Source organism: Mesocricetus auratus, unplaced genomic scaffold, assembly GCF_017639785.1.
Source record: "Mesocricetus auratus isolate SY011 unplaced genomic scaffold, BCM_Maur_2.0 Super-Scaffold_100009, whole genome shotgun sequence".
NCBI lineage: Eukaryota > Metazoa > Chordata > Mammalia > Rodentia > Cricetidae > Mesocricetus > Mesocricetus auratus.
This window is the reverse complement of record NW_024429193.1, coordinates 12,319,299-12,335,751: the sequence shown is the minus strand read 5'-3', so window position 1 is coordinate 12,335,751 and position 16,453 is coordinate 12,319,299. Positions and strand designations below refer to the sequence as shown.

Genomic DNA, 16,453 nt, shown 5'->3' with positions numbered 1-16,453 from the left:
GTGCGGTGAGTGGGTTCCGGTCCCATGAGCAATGGGTGCGGCTGTGTGCGTGCACACATGTGAAACCATCTGTACCCCATTTCTCTTTTGAGAGCAGAGGTGTACGTTCTTTTTTGTGGCAAAGTCCAAGTACTAATTTGTTTACCATCTAAGCATTAACATGGAAGGAATTGTGGCATGAAGTCATGCTATATTCATCTTCATAAGCAATGTCCATGGAGAGACGGCTCAGAGGGTAAGAACTCTTTCTGTGAAGGCATGAAGACTTGGGTTTGAATCAATAGTACCCATTGCATGGATGCTTGTGCATGGGACCTCAGTACTTGGAGGTTAAGACAGTCTGATGCCAAGAGCTTGCTGGTCAGCCAGCCTAGTCAAAATAGTGACCTTCCAGAGACCCTGTCTCAAGGTAATTAGGTGAAGAGCAACAGAGATGTATGCATTCATGCACTCACACACACTCACACATACCAACACACATGCATACACACCAACATACACATGCACACACACACACATGTGCACGCACACCAACACACACACAAAGAAAAAAGAAGCAATGTCCTTGTGTAGGTTTACTGAGAAAATAATCATTAACTCATACATTCCAACTTACACAGTGAAGGCCGGTGTTACAAAGCCCTGTGGTTTGTTGGGGGAGAATTCTCCCTCCCCCAGCACATGTCCTCAGTCACACACTCATCCATGTAAATTCCCAAGGGACCCCCCCTAAGAAAATGAGTGTGTTTCACCTGGTTACTGAACTCCCTCCTGTTTCCTTGAACAATCTGGGAAGCCTGCTGAGTCTTGGATGCCATAGGTCCTGGAGTTGCTCCAAAATCCATTATATTGTTCCTTCTTGGTGGACCCTTTACAGACACCTCATCACGTTCAAAACTTGAATATTTCAAAGTTGACTGGTTCCTTGGGAGCATCCGCAGGAGAGAGACATCTGCTCACCCTAGGGTCAAAGACTGTTCTGCTATTGGTGACTTCCCATGCCCTGATAGGAGAACTAGGCTCTGCATGCAGGATACAGCCTGCAGCATTGAACCCCCTAACTGCTTTCTCTTCTAGACCAGGAGCTTAGCTGAGCCTGGACAGCACTGTGGTAGGGCAGTTAGTAATTTGTACTAAATTAGTCCCCAAACCTCTGCAATATGCAATATTCGAATTAAAATTCACAATTATTTAAGCATCCATTGGCTCCTGTTCTGACTCTTAAAAAAAAAAAAAACGACAAAGGCATACCAGTCAAACCAAAAGTCAAACAGAGAAATGGAAGATGAAAGAGACTGTAAATACGAGATACTGCACTCCCATTTACTGATATGAAGGTTGCTAGGAGCTAGAGATAAGCAACGAAGATGGTGAAATCAAAGCCCAGGGCCACATCAGGTAGGTTTAAGGGACAACAAGCTAGGCAGACAGAAGGAGTACAGGGCTCACCGGAGAGGCTACTCTAAGACAGCTGCTTCCATCCTTCGATGCTCAGACTGAAGTTTTCTGGTCCTTCCATAAGAGAAGTTCCTGGCAGACACAAGGTCCTAAAATCACCTCCCTTGTTACCCAGCCAAACTAAAGCCAAGTTAGATCTCTGCCTGGTGATGTCATCTCTCCAGCCCCTACCCCTACCCCGAATTACACAGTCTGGCCTTTGGAGATATTTGGGGGAGCAGAAGGATCAACAGAGGCAAACACTATTTAGTGGGTCTTTGCTTTTCCCTAGCCCTTTTACAAGTTTGAGACTTCATAGTAGAATGACATAATATAGTTTTAAAATATCCCCCTTTGCGCTATTCTTGTCCATTTTTGGAGGCGTTAACTGTGGAAGCAATTATCCTCTTCATGACAGGAGATTTTTTTCCCCCTCAGCTCAGTAAAGCTTTGTACTTCTTGACACCTGATGCGTAGGTAAGGGATTGGGTTTGTTTTCTGTTAATTCACAGTCAGTTTCTTTCCCTTAGAGAGCTAAAGGGTAGATACACGCTTCTCTGAGAGAGAAACCGGAGTTTGCTGAGTGTGTAGGAGGACGCTGGCAACTGAAGAGATTATGTGGCAGCAATATAAAATGTGAAAAATCTCCCTGTTGCGTTACCCCCGCAACCATGGCGGAGAGACCTGGGCTGTTGAAGTCCTTTCCTCAGATGGTGCCCAGGGAAGGACACTGCTTTTGGTTGAATTACTTCTTGTGGATCTAAATTGGGATCTCTTCAGAGAGTGTGTGTGTGAGCACATTTTTAGTTGATGGCCCCATGGATTTGAAAGCCGCAGGGTTTACCAGTGCTTAGCAGGCTGGGGCACCGCCAACAGAGAAGATAAAATAGCTCTGATTTCATCCAGTATGTCTAACGAGTGCCAAGGAGAGAAAAAAAATCTTTCAAGATTCAGAGGGGATAGTTTTTGTTGGTGTGGCTCACAGCGATGGAGGGTACCAGAGCTGCTGGCTTCTGCTCTGACAAAACTGGGAATGGTTAATTGTCCGTGAGAACAGAAGACATTTATTCTGTGGGGATCTGATGCCAAACCACACTTAAAAATGCAAGGCCTTTCTCTGTTCCCAGAGTCTGGTAGGGAAACAAATCATTTCAAGGTGGCCAGGCAGGGCTGTCACTCTAAAAGGTGGATGGATACGTGTCACCCCGGGGCTGGTGGGACCCAGGATGAAGGGCCTTGGTTTCTGAGGCCAGCAGGCCTGCAGGGCATGGGAAGCACAGGAAGCCAGATGGTTAGCACCGGTGTGGAAGAGTCAGTTGTGGAAAGACCAGCATGGCGACTTGCACAGTGCACTTTGGACACAGAGGCTGTTCTGTGTGTATTACCTCATCACATGTCAACTCCAAAACCCAAGGATGGCTGACATCGCCATTTCAAAGATGAGAAAGCCGAAGAGGGGAAGTGATTCCTCCAGGGCCAGAGTTTTTGTGCAGAGGGAGAATGGTGTGGAGGAAGGGCACTGGGCTTGAATGGAGGGAACTTTGAATGCCAATGTTGGGGATTCTAGACGTGCAACACCACTCTTTCACGAGTAAGGTTATGGGAGGAGCCAAAGCCTGAGGGGCGGATGGTGGAGATGAAAGGCAGCTTCACTGGAAAATGGCAGCAGGGACTTTTAGCCTGTGTCTTCCTTCACTTTTTCATCCACCTTCAAAGGGTTCTGCTGTCTGTTTCAGCTCTGGTCCATTGTCTTCTATTTCATTTCCTTGAGATTTTGTTTTTCAGGAGTGACTGAGGGATGCATTCTACTAACTAGTTTGTAATGATGACTGGAGTCACTCTTTGTTGGAAACTCATAGGAAATTTGTCCTTTTCAAAAGTTTATTTTGTAATGAAAATAATAAAAACCCAGAGACAGATATTAGGGGTCAAGCTGAAGATCAGAAAAGCAAAGCAGCCACCAGAGAGTTCGTACCTCTACCAAGGCTGTGGAGATCCTATCCTCAAAGTTTCTGGAAACTAATTGCCCAAGACTGATTGCCCATTCCTGTCTTATAGACCACTCTAGTTCTGGGATGGTTCTTTTCCTCTTTTAGACTGATTCACTCTCATGTAGCCCAGAGTGGCCTTGAACTCACAGAGATCCATCTGCCTCTGTCTCCAGAGTCCTGGGATTAAAGGTGTGTGTCATCCCTGCCCAGCTTCTATGGCTGTGGCTAGCTTTGCATCCTGACCTTTAGTGACTTTATTAAATCACAAACAATATCTTACTACGTTATTTTTTATTCTTTTAAAAGTATGTGTACTGTCTGTGTCTGTGTTGAGTGTGTACACATGAGTGCAGGTACCCATAGAATTCAGAAGCATCAAATACCGTTGGAGCTGGAGTTGTGAGCCAACCATATGGGTGCTGGGAACTGAACTTGGGGCCTCTGCCAGGGCAAGCATTGTTCTTAGTTGCTGAGTCATCTCCATAGTCCCTGTAAAAATGTAAGGGCTTTCAGGATGCACAGGAAAGTGACCCTTCACTACCCATCGGATGATGGAGAAGCTTTTCAAAGACTAGGGTCCACCAAGCCAGCTACAGATGGGAGGTGGCAGCCATGTCTCCTGGAAAGCCCTCTTGAAGTCCTGAAATGAGGCAAACAGAGCTTACGGAAGGAGAAACCCTGAACAGATGGAGAATGATCTAAAAGGTGGGCAGAGAGACATAGAATCTCATGGTGTGCTGCTGAATTTAAACCCCACCTCTGCCCATTTCTTGCTGTGTGATGACGAGCGCAGGAATGAAATTCTCCTGCATGAAAACATTCACTCTGCAGACTTCTGAGGACTCAGTAAGAAGATGCCTTGGGCAGGCGTTGGCCAGAGGCTTACCAACTGCACAGTTTCAGCCAAAGCTGATGCCTTTTTCTTCTCCTTTGCTACCTGGAGTGTGAGAAACCGAGGGTGCGGGGGAGGCAAACGGCGGCACTGGAGGAAGTCAACTGTCGAGGCAAGGGAGAGTCCACTGTCTTGCTCCTTGGCACAGATGTGGTTCTCTTGGGTTCGAGACTGGTGCACCGCAGTTGATTACTGACTTGGTGGGACCAGTGCCTTGATAGATTCAGACCCTGGGCCAAGACTGCAGTGTGCTGGCAGAGTACCTGCCTAGCATGCAAAGGCCCCTGGGTGGTTCAGCACCCAGGTCCAAGAGAAAATGCAAAGAATAGAAGTAGACAAACCCAGGCTGCTGAAGGCACCAAGGCTTTGCTGGCAGCTGCCTATTGGTCTTTCTTTGAGTGCAGCATCCAAGGAGAACTTCCGGAAGTTAAATTTTTCTGTCATGCTGCCGGTTTATCCTAGGACATTCTACACAGAGTGCTTTGTTTATCAGAACATACTGGATCAGCAGGTCTACCACTAACCTCTGGCCATCGCGTTCCCTGATGGTAGGATTCATGTAGCTTTGAAAATATCAAAAGATAGGCATTGCTTATCTGGCTCTGGAGTGAGTCACAGGAACTGAAGCCACACAGGTCTCAAGGAAAACCCTGGTGTTTCGAAGAGTTTTGTTGGTGCCTTTTGACACTTCTTGCTATATAATGCCAGGCTGGCTTGCAGCTGTGGCGATTGTCCTGCCTCAGCCTTCCAAGCATTGAAGTTATAGATGTGGATTTCCATGCCTGGCTCTCCGGTTTTAATTGTGGCCTGTGAATTATTTTCTTCTTTTATTAAGATCATATAGAGATGCCAGGAACTCTGACGTTTGACTTTTAGACTGGACAGGCCATAAAAGATAGCCATTTGTCAGGACCAACTTAGAGACTGAGAAGAAGCAGCCTTAAGAACCCTGCTATGAGACTCCAGGAGTTTTTCAAATGCTCCCGAAATGTCCCCTGTCCTCGCCAGCCCATGCATGCAAACAAGGCCATGGTGCTGTACATTACTGAATTTTGTGGTGCTATAGATTTCCCAGCACTAAACTTCCAGGTGTCCATCCAAATTCCCTCACCTCATGAGGGCTTGCTCAGGCTGCCTTATTCATGCTCAGGGAGACGTTTGCAGCCGTTAGGGACAACTGTGCCTCACGACTCTGACTGGCTTTGGTTCTCGCTGTCTGCTGAGCACATCCTGGGCTTTCCCAGTGTGCCAGTGCCACGCCCTATCTGGGTCCCACTACACTGCTACAGCTACAGTTTGTTTGATACGTGAAGATAAAGAATGTCCTCTCCCTCGCTCTGTACAAACCCTCCCTCCTCTGGGTCCTTGCACTGGTTAAATGCATCAGCGAGAATCCAAAATAAGTCTGCGCTGCGTTAAGGAGAAGGAACCTGAGGCTTCCCTGCTGGAGTAGTTTCTTTTTACCAACAGTAAGCCCAGATCTGAATTCTCTATTTCTTTCTCCTGGTGTCTTCTGTTGTATGAGTCTCAATCTGCGCCTGCCTGCCTTGTTCGACCTATCTGTCCATGTGTCCCTAACAAACTGCTTTCCCTTTGTGTTTATTGAATGGCGTGGAATGAATAGCATGGGGGAAGGAAGGAGGCAAGATTTCAGAACTCTTTAACAGAGTTTTGCAGGGGATGAGACTCTCCTGACTCCAGCTGACCCAGATAACAAACAAACAGTGTCTTTAGGTAGTATCCGCATGCTGCCGTCAGTATTTATGGCTGGTTGCTATTTCACAAGGCTGCTTTTGTTCTATTTTCTGTTTGCAGCAAGTGATAGTCATAGCACACATGTATCTCTCTCAGGGCATGGGCTGAATGTCAGATTTAAGCTATGCATCAGCTTAGACTGTAAGAGTTGATTACCTGGGAAACCCAAGGTAAGTAAGGTTGGCTGTCGCACTGTGTTCTTGAAGATAGGTTAAACAAACCAGTACACAGTAGGACAGCAGCGTCAAGTCTTGAGTAACCTCAAGGTTCATTATTAACTCAGGTTATGATGAGGTAAACAAAAGTTCCAGTCTCTTAGGATGTGAGAGATGTTTTTGTGACACCGTATTGCCACAGGCCCTGGGCTAGCACTACTTGGCACACAGTAGGCAGCATCTTCCAAATGTGCCCATCACCTTCCACCACCCATTCCCTGTGAGGGGCACTTGAGAGAGAAGATGCCACTTATCCCCTTCGTCATCTTCATTCCTTCTCCAACCCCTGGTACCCATGAAGCAGCTTCAGCCCAAACCCAGGAGTCTGTGGGCTTCAACCGTGCAGGTCAACGCCTGCACCAGCAGCCTTAGTCCCCCTCTTTGTCTGCTCTGAGTCCACACTATCACAAGGTTGACTGGCCTTGGCTGAGCTTACACCCACCAGGGCATCAGGTGTTCTTAGGGTATAGCGGTGATTGAGGGCCCCAGCCACTGGGGATCATCCTGATGACATATTGCAGGAAAGGGATCTCAGTGGCAGAGAGAAGACACGCTCCTCAGTGTCTCATCAACTCACGTCAAAACCGCGGCTGTTTGAACGGCATGCACCTTGTGTTACATAAGATGATCTGACTGACATTGTAGGTTTAAAGAGAAATGTGGCAGTAGGCAAATGCCCAGAGACCTACAAGGATGACCCCCAACTAAGAATGTAAGCAATAGTGGAGAGACTGACTTAAATGCCCTTTCCCTATAATGAGAGATTGATGGCTACCTTATAAGCCATCCTAGAGCCTTCATCCAGTAGCTGATGGAAGCAGAAGCAGAGACCCACAGCTAAGCACTGAGCCAAACTCCTGGAATCCAGTTGTAGAGAGGGAGGAGTTTCAAGACCAGGCTGAGGAAATCCACAGAAACAGCTGGCCTGTACATGGGGGGATCTCATGGATCTCAGACTGATATCTGGGAAACCAGCTTAGGATCAAACCAGGCCCCCTGAACATAGATGTCAGTTAGGAGGCCTGGACAATTTATGGGGTCTTTGATAGTGTATCAGTATTTATCCCTAGTGCCTGAATGGGCTTTGGAAGAGCAGCCCATATAGAGGGATAGTCTCTCAGCTTAGACACATGGTGGAGGGCCTAGGACCTGCTCCAAATGATGTGACAGATTTTGATGATTCCCCCATGGAAGGCTTCACCCTCCCTGGGGAGCAGAAGGGGGGATGGGATGGGCCATTGGTGGGGGGCATGGGAGGATGGGAGGGAGAGGGAAATGGAATTGATATGTAAAATAAGACTATTTCTAATTTAAATTTAAAAATCTAGAAAAGAAAAAAGAAAGATTTGGCTGAGACACCCTCACAGGTGCCCAGGAGGAAGCCGTTTTTTAGCGTGGATGGATAGATTCTTGGACCTTCTAATTCCCTCAGGCAGTAGGGCAGAGTCCATCAATCCACAGAGAAGGATCGTGGGGCAGGAGAAGATGGAGGCACAGTGTGCCTGTTTCTGTGGCCAGCACCTTCCCGGCTGCCGCTGCCGCTATCTGGGAGAGCGCACGGCTCTGCTTGTCCTCACCCGCCCCACCCTTTTGTCCCCATCAGCACCTCCAGTCATCCACTCTGGAATCAAAGACCTCAAGGTGTTGAAAACAACCCAGTCTGGGTTTGAAGGGTTCATCAAGGACCAGTTCACCACTCTCCCCGAGGTGAAAGACCGGTGCTTCGCCACTCAGGTGTACTGCAAGTGGCGCTACCAGAGGCGCGACGTGGACTTTGAGGCTACATGGTATGTGTGGCGGGCACTGGGACCTAGAGCTAGGCCAGGTTAGTGGATCAAAGAAGAAACTTAGCGGCCAGTCAACTGAGCTTCGTGGCCCTTCAGGAACTTCTCCATCCCCCCCGTGCGTGCGTGCGTGCGTGCGTGTGTGTGTGTGTGTGTGTGTGTGTGTGTGTGTGTTGTAATTTAAGAAAAGCGGCTTGAGAGACAAGACACCACGCAACAGAGTTCAAGCAGAGGGATTTTTTTAATTAGGGGAAAAGGATTGTAAAAAGGGAAAGGGGAGGGGGAGACCAGCCTCCAGAGACTGGAGCAGCAGGAGAGAGGAAAGAGGGAAGAGGGGAAGACAGAGAGGGAGGGAGGAGAGGTGGGCAGGGCCCTTTTAAAAAAGGGAACACAGTGAATGTGCACAGGTGGTGCCCTCAGTGGCTGCAGCTGAGGCCGGATCCTGTCAGAACCCCAAGGGCAGGCCAGTAAGATGCCTGAATACTAACAGTGTGTACGCACATGACTGTGGAGCCCAGAGAACGATTCTGGTGCTGTTTCTCACCAGTTATCCACCTCAGTTTTTGTGACAGCCTCTTACTGGGACCTGGGGCTTGCTTATTAGTCTAGGCTTGCTGGCTAGCCCAGGATCTGTCTGTGTTCTGCTTAGTGCTGGGATTAAGAACGTAGAATAACTTGCAGCTTTTAGTGTGGGTGATGGAGACGGGACGTAGATCCCTGTGCTCACATGGCAAGCTGCCTTCCCAGGCTCTCTTTTTCAGACTATACCAGGGCCTCTCAGTCATGTGCACAGTGAAATTACTCAGGACATTGTGAGAAGCAAGTTACTGGGCTCACTCCTGGGCCTTGTGAGAATTTTGATCGCTAACAACACCCCAAGTGACATTTCTGCTGCTGGACTCCATCAGACGGAGATAACACCTAGCCCTTCCAGCAATGCAGAGGGCCTGAATTAAGCTTCTAATCTCTCCTGGCTTGCCAGAGATGTTCTTGGTTTCAATCCTGAAACTTCCATGTCCCAGGAAACCCATTGGTTTTAGGAAAATGGTGACAATTGGTCACCCACAGGCTAAGCTCCAATTCCTCTGAGAGTTTTGTTAACGGGGCTGAGGAGAGAGCTCATTCAGGAGAGCGTTTGCATTGCAAGCATGGAGACCTGCATTTGGGCCCCGGAACTCACACAGAAAAGCCAGGCATCATGGTGTGTATTTGTGACCCAGTGGTGGGGAGATGGAGCCAGGCGATCCCCGCAGCTCACTGGCTGAATCAGTGGCAAACTCCAGGTAAGTATCAGAGACCTGGTGTTAAGGACTAAAAACTGGAGAGCAACTGGCAAAGCACCTGAGGTTGACTTCTGTGTTCCTTACAGATGCACACACACATGCATTGGCTGAAATATGCACACAGACACTCCCACAAGACCTAGACACACAGTCACAGACAGGCACGCACACACACATACACACGAGACACATAGACACAAGACACACAGACACACAGAGTCTCTCATACACACACATACACACAAGACACATAGACACAAGACTAACAGACACACACAGGCACAGACACATACAGACACACAGGCACACACACATACACACACACGACACAACACAGTCGTACAGACACACACTCAGGCACACACAGTCTCACACACACACAGACATGCACACACAAGACACAGGGACACATAGACACAGACACCACACGCACACAGAGTAAATGACAGATGCTTGAACCATGTAGAGGTGTGAGTTTTGTGAAGTCTCTGACAAGGAACACGTAGGCTTCTGAAGAGCCTTGCTTTCCACTGTGGATGTCACTCCCTTGCTGAAACGCTACTTGTCAGACACTTCCACCCCGGGATGAGCTGGGATCTTCCTCCCCCTACCAAGCATCCTCCCACTGGTAGTTTTTATCTGCTCTTTTTATTGTGCGAGAGGCTTTTAAATGCCTGAAAAAGAGCCTCTTTTCCCTTGCTTGCTTCAAGTACTCTCCCTGGGTAGCTGGAGCCTTCCCCTATTGGCATGGAGAAGATGCTCAGTTTGAACATGCCAAGCAGGGGAGCCCTTCAGGCTAAAGACAAAGGGCTCAGAGGAGGGGGCTGAAGTTGTGAGCTCGGAGTCATCATCTTTAAACATGGGCTAATTAATCATGGCGCTGCCTCAGCTGTATAAGGATTCCGTGGTTTTACTCACATAAGGTGTTTGGTTTACAGAATGGCACTAAGATCTCTGAGGCAACAGTTTAAGGAAGTTGCTCAGCACAGCAGGGAGGGGGCTTGTGCTTGGGAGTCTGAATCCATGGTAGAAGTCTGACATGACATAAGAGGTAGAGGCTTTAGTGTTTGTTTAATGCTGTGTGTGTGTGTGTGTGAGAGAGAGAGAGAGAGAGAGAGAGACAGAGAGACAGAGAGAAAGAGAGAGAGAGAGAGACAGAGACAGAGAGAAAAAGAGGGAAAGAGGGAATGTGAAGTGGATTTCACTGGTTTTCATTTTGGCATTTCAGAATAATAATCCTATAGAGCCATCCATAAAATGTTTTTTTTGGGGGCTCCCACTTCTTAGTTTTGTAACAAGTTCCTAACAAATCATACGGGCTCCTTCAGTCTCCCATTCTGTGCTCTAGGAGCACTGTCCGGGACATCGTCCTGAAGAAATTCGCCGGGCCCTACGACAGAGGCGAATACTCACCTTCGGTGCAGAAGACGCTCTATGACATACAAGTCCTGTCCCTGAGCCAGGTTCCTGAGGTATGCTCTGTCACTCGTCATTCTGAGGACTGGGAGAAACTGTGCCTCCTGTCAGCCTTAAGACAGAGCTGAGGGCTAAAACAGGAAAGTGGAAGACACATGAGAAGTGGCATATGGTGTTGTTCAGAAGCCTGTTATAGCAAGTGAGAAGAGAGCAGAGAACGGAGAAATCTGCTCAACCTAGAAACACGGGCCGCCGCTCCAGTTTTGTTGAAAATTCCCGTCGGCTCCTTCAGCCTACCACAAATTTAAACTTCAGGTTCAGGCCACTTCCGTGCCTTGATGGAGAGGTAGCTGCACAGAGGTCCTGTGTTTCGAGGTGTTAATGATAGGTGTAGAGAGACTTAATCCATCCTTCCATCCTTCCTTCCCTCCATCCACCCACTCATCCATCCATCCACCCACCCACCTATCTGTCTATCTAGCTATTGATGTTTCTGGACATCGTGACTCTGGCAGGACCCAAGGGATATAAAGATAAGATAGACATGGTCCCCTGCACTCAAACAATCCATCGTTAAGTGAACAAAGAAAACAGGGAAGTTTAAAAAAAAACAGTAATAGGGTTATTATGGAAATACGGGGGAAGAGTTTAACTCCGGTGTAAGGGGTAGCACCAGATAGAGGGTTGGGCGAGTCTTCAGAAACAAGTAAGCAGAATCTGGGTTTATACTCAAGGGTGAGGGAGCAGCACAGCTGTGGGGACAGGAGGTGGCATGACATAGACATTTACTGTTAAGGACCAACCGCCGTGTGTGACATGCTAGAGAGGACATACTTTCCTGTGTGCAGGTGTAAGGTGACAAGAGGACATTTATCGGCTTGTTTAGAGTCTATGCTTTACCTGGAGAGCCGCTAAAGGCTTGTGTTACAGCACAGTTTAGCATGGCAGGATTTGTGTTCTAGAGGGATCACTGGGAGCGGTACGAGAAAAAGCATGATGGGCCACAGGTTAGGAGTCTTTTGGGATGATATTGTAGAAGTACGGCCAAGAAAGCATGGGCCAAGGCCATACTGAATGAAGAGAAAGAAGCATCACCTGGACCAGAAGGGCTTCTCTGCCTAGCGCTGTAGGAATACTCCATCAAGCGTGCCTCTGCTGCACCTACCTCCACATGGTCGAGTTGGAGAAACGGAGGGAGCAGGCTCTTCAGGTGCTCACAGCCCCTCCCCCAGAATGTTTTACCCAGCAGCATGGAGACTCAGCCAAATCTCTCCTAGAGACCTGCTTTGTCCTTGGAGGCTCCTGCCACTGGGTGCACATTCTTAGGCCTAGGAGTGGACTGGAGAAACGGATGTGGCTTGACACACAAGGAGAATATCTATCCTTACACTCCAGGAGGGAAGACAGGCTGGCCCAAGGTCTGGGGTTGGCTTTTCCCATGTCCTCACACAGTGTCACCAAGAGCCAGAACTTGAGATTAGAGCCTTACCTTATAGATCTAACAAAAGTATTTTTGTAAATTCGGAATGTAGAGTTCCCTAAATCTTTGTCATGCATATGGATGGATTTGCAGTTTCACACTTATCCTGGGGCCTATGAATGTTAGGGATCACCCTGGGAGCCTGAGCTCTTCAGAGGTTTTATACTGAGGAGAGAGGAATGGGCCTCCCACCCGTCTCATAGGAAGACTGGTGGGGGAACAGAGACTGGAGCAGAGGAGCATGGGAGGGCGCCTTAAAGTCACAATCATGGCCCCATGAAGTGGTCAAGGTGGGCGGAGGAAGGGAGAGACCCGCCGTGCCAAGTGTAACACATGCTGTCGTGGATTCCAGATAGAAGACATGGAAGTCAGCCTCCCCAACATTCACTACGTCAACATCGACATGTCCAAAATGGGGCTGATCAACAAGGAAGAGGTAAGAGAGTTTTAAAAATATTGAAAGCACATTTCTGCCCTGTCTCCTTCAGTTAGTTTCCTTGTCGACTTGGGACAATACCACTGCCTAAAACCTGTAGCAGCTGCCGGCTTTGGGGAATATATTTATAGTTGTCACTGATTAGAACCCTCTTCAACTCCAGGTCTTTCAATGCCCGAGGCTGAGTGCTCTAGAAGTGGCTGAGTGATTATAGAGGAGGGTTGTAAGTTGCAGGGAGGAACAAAAAGAAGGAACAGAGTGTGCCCAAGGAAACGGCTCTAAGATCTCCTTGGGAGAGTGTTGGGGAAGGTCGCAGCTGCGTTAATCTCCCATCACGAGGCAGTAGGGAGAAGGCAAGATTGGATTTTCATTTTCTATTATCGTGCCCACCTTTTGATTAAATAGTCAATTCAGGAGCGCACAACACACTGGGGAGAGATGGAAGTGTGTTTGTGCTACAGATGGCAAGAATAAGAAACTCGTGTTTCAAAGAGAACCTTGTTTCAGGGAGCATACATACAGCCCTGGCTTTTTCTTAGCTGCCACAATCAGATTGTCTGACTAGGTGGCCCGGGGCTTTGGTTGGTGGCCTCTGTGGTCACTTCCTGGGAGATCAGAACTGTCCCTGCCCCATGCACATTTTCAGTGACAGGCCTTGTGACCCATCTGTAGCATCGTTTGGGGTAACTGTGTTTAGTGTATGTGAGGGAGTAAGGAAGAGGCAGTCTTTGGATGCACGTGGTTAACGGAAGAGAAGCTCTTACACTCTGGGACCTCCGACCCAGAAGCCTTTCAATCCCTCCCACCAGGGCCCTGATTTCTCTTTTGCAAACAATGCTGGTGGATTCTACCAACTCAGCACCATCGGCCACAGGCAGACGCTTGCCATGGGTTCTGGGAAACAGGCATGAGGCTTACTTATCTTGTAAGAGATGACCTACGGCCCTGACTGGCAGGAGACAGAAAGTTTGGCCCCAAGTTCACTCAGCTAAAAGGACAGGCAACACTGTTTACCTCAGAGGAAGGGACGGCTGGCAGCGAGCTGCATTTGTGAACGAGGACAGAAAGCTTTTTGGTATGATTACCCGTTAAAGGGTGGGAGATAGATCTGAAAACAGTCTTGGCCATGCCTGCCGGAGGCAAAATAAATGAGCTCCAAACAGAAAAGGGACCTGACGAATGCTCAGCTCACAGCACAGTCAAGAGGATTTCTGTGGGGCCCACCGAGCCTTCCCCACATCTGTCCCCTCCAGAGCTGGGAGTGAGTGAGTGTTTGTGGAGGGGTTGGTGGTCGCAGAGAGGAATATAAAAAGAAGCAGCAGGGGACGATCCTTTCTAGATCCCAGCAGTGCCTGGCATGCAGAACTCTGTAATAAAAAATAAAATAGAAAAGGACCTGTGCCCAAGTAAAGTGTCCTCACACCGAGGGGGACAGCCTCAGTCACATTTGGACACTGAGATGTGTGTGTACCACGTGAAGGCAACGTATGAGAAGCAGGAAGCTGAGGCCCAGTGACAACAGCTGGGGAGTGACAAGTGACAGGGTGGGAAGATAGAGGGACTCTAAACACAGCTGTCTGGATCCATGTAGCATAGCACCCCGTGGACCTCAGATGATCTTCTATGTAATTCAGATGATCTGAGTTATAGCTGTAGACGGTGATGGATGTCCCAAGTGAGTTATCAAGAGCAGGTCAAGTGTAGTCATTGCATTTTTAAAAGCAGGATCGTACAATGCATTTAGAAACAGCTATATCATAGTGTCTAACAAGCAAAATGCCTCTTGGTGGCAGGTGAAATGGCTTGGTCAGTAAAGGGGACCCACGTTTGGTTCCCCAGTGCCTATGGAAAGAGCCAAGTGCTGTAACAAGTGTCAGTAGTTACAGCACTGAGGAAGTGGAGACCACACCACCCCTGAGCTCACTGGCCAGCCGGTGTAGCCCAACTGATGAGATCTAAGTTTAGTGAGAGACTGGGAGATGGCTCAGCAGGTGCTTGATACGCAAGTCTCGAGTCAGAACGCTGAGCCCCATATAAAGGCAAAAGAGAGGTGAAACCACACAGAAATTTCCTCTGACCTCTACAAGAGAGGTGTGACACACACAACCCTCTTTCCAGTACACACACACACACACCCCAAATGCATACATATGTCATACACATATACACATTCATGCATATATACAATGACCCTAAATAACATATAAATCTCTCAGAATTCCTATATCTTTTGCAAAATCAACTCATCATTCGACTATTCCAGGGAAAATCCAGCACTACCATACTTGGGGTAATTTTACTGAGAGCATTCAGCTTCCTCCTCGACAATTGGTGACATTCTTTTTTTGTTTTTAAAGAAAAGTTTTTTTTATTTTACATGCCAACCCCAGTTCCCACTTCCTTCTCCCACCCCCTCCACTTCCTCCCTTCCCACCCCATGCACTCCTCAGAGGGGGTAAGGCCTTCCTTCCGTGGGGAGTGGACAAAATCCGGCATACCAAGTTGAGGCGGGACCAAGCCCCTTCCCTGTGTATCAAAGCTGAGAAAGGAATCCCACCATAGGGAGTGGGCTCCCAAAAGCCAGTTCATGCCCCTGGGATAGGTCCTGCTGCCACTGCCAGCCCCACTCCCTGCCACTACCCACCCCCGGCCAATAGATCAAGCCTCTGAATGTCACCCACATTCAGAAGGTCTAGTTTGGCAGGTTGCTCAGCTGTCAGTCTATAGTTCGTGGGCTCCCACTAGCTTGGGTCAGCTGTCTCTGTGGTTTTCCCCATCATGGTCTTGATCCCTTGTTCATATGATTCCTCCTCCCTCTCTCCAGCTGAACTCCAGGAGCTCAGCCCAGGGCTTGGCTGTGGGTCACTGCATCTGCTTCCATCCCTTAGTGGATGTAGGTGCTAAGATGAAAATTACTGGATTGTGGAAAGGAGAAGGCTGTCCTCAAACCTCTGAAGCTACCCTGTGATTCCTCTACAGGTCTTGCTGCCTCTCGACAATCCCTACGGCAAAATTACTGGGACCGTCAAGAGGAAGCTGCCTTCAAGGCTGTGACATTATGGCTCCTGTCAATTGTGATGCCGGGGGCACTGAGTGTTTCCCTGCAGAAAAATTTCAACTTAGGATATTGATTGCTTTCTTCTGTATGAAGCAATTTCTTTCTTGGTTTCCAAACAAGGCATTTTGTGGATTCCCATAGTAGCAGGCACACCATTCTCCGTGGCTGTGGGCAGTTTCCTTAAAAATCCCTCTGCAGTGTTAGAAGAATCACAGAGATACTTATCCTTGATGCCTTGGTGTCCTTCTGCCTAACAATCAGTCGTTAGAATCAAATAATCAATAAAATAATCATGAAGTAGTGGTGGGTGCCATATTGATTAATCTGAACCCAAATTTAAGAAGCAAACAGGGTTGTCATCCTACTGATAGGCCTGGGTGGTGCAGAAAATACAATAAAATCATGTGAAAAGAACACTACAGTGGCTTCAACTGACTGAATATTCGTGTTTTTGAAAACTTTGGCATTCCGACAAAAGCTCACTAGGGAGGAGGCAGGTGTGCAGGAAACTCCACACCGTTACTGGCATTTGGTTGCTGCTGAAAGAGGGGACGTCAGTTTTGTTTAAGGGTGTGGCACCTAGTATGTCAACCAGACTGCAGGTAAGTTTCCATGCCCAGAAGTAGTCAAGTAGTCAGGCCTCAGGGAGTGAGACATAGAGAAAGAGAGAGAGAGAGAGAGAGAGAGAGAGAGAGAGAGAGAGAGA

At 48.2% G+C, this 16,453-nt stretch overlaps 1 protein-coding gene across 1 annotated transcript in view; it reads left to right on the top strand.

Annotated features, from left to right (window-relative positions):
* The window catches only part of LOC101827959 (uricase), a 36,703-nt gene extending 20,542 nt beyond the window's left edge, over nt 1-16,161 (top strand). The window contains exons 5-8 of the mRNA XM_040751627.1: nt 7,894-8,077; nt 10,706-10,829; nt 12,606-12,689; nt 15,669-16,161. Of these exons, the coding sequence (XP_040607561.1) occupies nt 7,894-8,077; nt 10,706-10,829; nt 12,606-12,689; nt 15,669-15,743 (467 nt within the window). The 3' untranslated portion in view covers nt 15,744-16,161. The remainder of the gene's footprint in view (nt 1-7,893; nt 8,078-10,705; nt 10,830-12,605; nt 12,690-15,668) is intronic.
* Nucleotides 16,162-16,453: the final 292 nt, after the last annotated feature.